Genomic DNA, 3,322 nt, shown 5'->3' on the forward strand with positions numbered 1-3,322 from the left:
GGAGAGAGCACACAGAAAAAGGAGGAGGGTGGGCAGCCAAGGCAAGTGATTACGTTGTTGTGAGGCCCAGGAAATCTACATTTTACATAAAATAACGTTAATGTGTGAGAACTAGGGAGTGAAGAATCAATTATGTAAACGTCCCTGGGTAGGTGAAAGAATGATCTTGTCTCTATTCTGCACCTGGGAAGATAAACTTGTGATGAGCATTATTAGTGTGGAATCTAGCAGACTTTAGTTTTAGGAGCTAGATTTAGCCTTTATACCCAAAGTTACAATCTGCATGTCCTTCTTTATGGGAGGCCAGCAAGGAATTTCCTTATGAATGATCTGTTCAGTGCTTGTAGATGCCTGAAGCCTTTTACCTTTCCGTGGGGATCTGGCTGAAGTACAATGTTAGTTACAGCTATTCTTTTGGAAGGGGGTGTTGCATGATTCAGCCTCAAGGCTTGATTTTGCCTTTTGCACAAGGAGCTTGGTGGGAGGGGGTCCTGGGGTGGTGGTGGTGGCTTTTTTTTTTTTAAACAGGAGGAAACATTTTGCAAACAGCTAGCAATCTCTGGCACAGAGTTCCATGGTCTTAGCCCTGAGATTCAGAAATAAACAACTATGTCTTTTCTTAATGAGTTACCACCTATGAGTGGGCCTCATGTAATATGTTACTTTGAATGTGGAAGAGAATAGTATTTATTTGCATTTTGAAAACCCAAGGTTCTTCAAAAAGCGAATTACACAGTATGTGAAAATATCTTGAATAACGTACATTTCTGTGTTTTTCCTTTTCAAAACATTTTTATGACTTTGTGTTTGATTAACACAATAGCCTACATGGTAGTTAGACTTACTAGAGTATTTTTCCAATTTTGTAGAAAGGAAAGCTAAGACCATAGAGGTTTCAGAAATAACCCAGACTCCCATAGGTAGTAATTGGCATAGCCAGGAATGGAATGTTGGTCAGTAGAGATTTAACAGTAGCAAGCTTTGATCACCCATTGCTGTGTGGTTGGCAAATTTCCCGTATATTTAAGGCTCATTATTATGTGCAATGATAAGGTAATTGCCAGTCATTTCCAATGAGAGTTAAGATTCATTCGAGTTCTTCTGACCTCTAGGTTATTGTTCTTTCTTTAAGTTATGCTTATCTTCTGTGTTTGTTTGTTTGTTTGTTTGTTTTTTGAGGCAGGGTCTCCCTCTGTTGTCTGGGCTAGAGTGCCATGGGTGCCAGCATAGCTCACTGCCACCTCCAACTCCTGGGCTCAAGCCATCCTACCTCGGCCTCCCAAAGTGCTAGGATTATAGGCTCAAGCCACCGTGCTCAGTCAGTCTGTCTTACATGTTTTTTAAAACTTTGTCTTATTTGTAAGAAAAATTATGTATTCTTTTCTAATTGTTTTTTGGTAGGGCTTCTGAAGACCTGAAGACTCATATGGCTGTGGCTAATACAATGGAAGACTTTCAGAAGATACTAGATTCTGGAAAGGTAAGAGACTTGTTAAAAGTTTCAAATATAAAAATATTTCAGTAAATTGTTTTTTAAGACTCATTGAGTTTATGTATGGCGTTAATCCCTTTTTAAGCCAGTCACATAAAATGATTATACATTACTCAACATTATACACTATTTTCTGCTGGCTTTCCCAAAGCATTATAACATTATACCATTTTTGGATAGTACCTGTGAATTGATTATGTAAAAGCCTTTTCTCATACTTGATATGCTGCTTTCTAAACAACATTCATTCTGTATGCCCCTTAACATCTTCATTATTGAAAATTTTCATTTTGTTATTTCAGTTTAAGTTTCTACAAGTAACCATTGTTCTAGCTTTAGAAATGTTATAATAAGCAGATTCCTAAAACAAGGTAAAAAGTCAGTTTCTTTCAATTTACTGACCCATACCCCAGCTCTAAATTGAACTTACCGAATAATGTGAAGAACAGTGCTGTTCATGTCTAGGCCTGTTTTTCGTAATGAGTGGCTACCTCTGGCTCCTTAAAACTCCATAGGCTTTTGTTAATAGGTAGTTAATGGCTCTTTGAGATTTCATCGTTTTTTTTTGTATTGTGTGTATGCAGCTGTTCCTAGCTGAAACTATACATTTTCATAAATATGAAATTCTGATTTGTAAAGTTATTAATTATTGGAATGAATCACTTGTGGACTTCAGCGTTTGGTTATACAACCGGTCCTGTGTCCCCACCTTACAAGTGAGAAACCATGGGCCAGAGTCTAAATGCATTATCCCCAACTACGCAGAAGCAGACCTGCTGCTAGAATTTAGAGCTGTCTTCTATCTCAGTTTGATGCACTTTCCTCTTACATCTTTTTTTTTACACGCTGAGAATGAGCAAGAATTTAGGCAAAACTTTTAATTGTTCTATGGTCATAACCTCCTAATAGGTCTCTTATTGCATGAGCCGGGAAAGTTAATCTCTCTGGCTCTCAATTTAGTATTCTATAAAATAAGTACAAAATATGTAATTTCAAAGTCTCCTTCAGATTCATAATTCTTCGGTATTTAGCTTTCTGTTCTTCTTAGTTTATTGCCTTTGTAATCTTTCACCTTTTTGGGTTCCATAATTTTTTACTTGACTCAAACTGCCTACTTTTAATAGAAGGCTATAGAATGAATTGCTGCAGTATATTTTTTTCTTTCACTGTAATTTATTTATGACTTTGTTTGTTCCATTAACTATTGGATTTTAACCTTTGTTTTATTATGGAAACATGATAATCACTTATGCAGCACAGTTGATTAGAAACATTGCATAAGAGTTAATAAATCAATAGAGTAACTAGCAGATAATCTGTTGCTTTCAAAGAAATTAATCCCAGCAGGTATTAGTGGAATTATTATCTTTTATTCTAATATTAGGTAAGTTACTATAGAGATTTCAACATCTATTCAAAAGTCGAATATGTGGTATTTTAGTTGTATGTCCAAAGAGCACATAGGACCAGAAAGCAAATTTTGTTTCTTGTATTCAGTAATCAGATCCATCCCCTGTCTTACCTCATACTGGTCAGCTTAGATGTGTTGACTGAGCATCAAGTAATCTTCGAGGCTGTTATAATAAAATTGTATTTACTAGAAGGGGAGGAGAAAGGGATCTTTGGAACTGTGAATGTAGGTGAAAGTTTGATTTTTCTGCTCTTCTGTTGGTATAAATGAAAACAAATTTTTATATCTGATTTATAGGACTTGATTGTAGTATTTTTCCAAGGGGAGAATCTTAATTAAATGAAAAATAAATGCTATTAATATATAATGTATATTTTTTGCTATTGCCATGCATTACTAATCTTCTATTAATCGTTAGG

At 35.6% G+C, this 3,322-nt stretch overlaps 1 protein-coding gene across 1 annotated transcript in view; it reads left to right on the forward strand.

Moving 5' to 3' along the window:
- Positions 1 to 3,322, forward strand: part of EPRS (glutamyl-prolyl-tRNA synthetase) — a 110,891-nt gene that overhangs the window by 103,406 nt on the left and 4,163 nt on the right. The window contains exon 28 of the mRNA XM_012649672.1: positions 1,402 to 1,480. Coding sequence (XP_012505126.1) covers positions 1,402 to 1,480 — 79 coding nt within the window. The remainder of the gene's footprint in view (positions 1 to 1,401; positions 1,481 to 3,322) is intronic.

Source organism: Propithecus coquereli, unplaced genomic scaffold (genome assembly GCF_000956105.1).
Source record: "Propithecus coquereli isolate 6110/MARCELLA unplaced genomic scaffold, Pcoq_1.0 Scaffold300, whole genome shotgun sequence".
In the NCBI taxonomy this organism is placed as follows: Eukaryota; Metazoa; Chordata; class Mammalia; order Primates; family Indriidae; genus Propithecus; species Propithecus coquereli.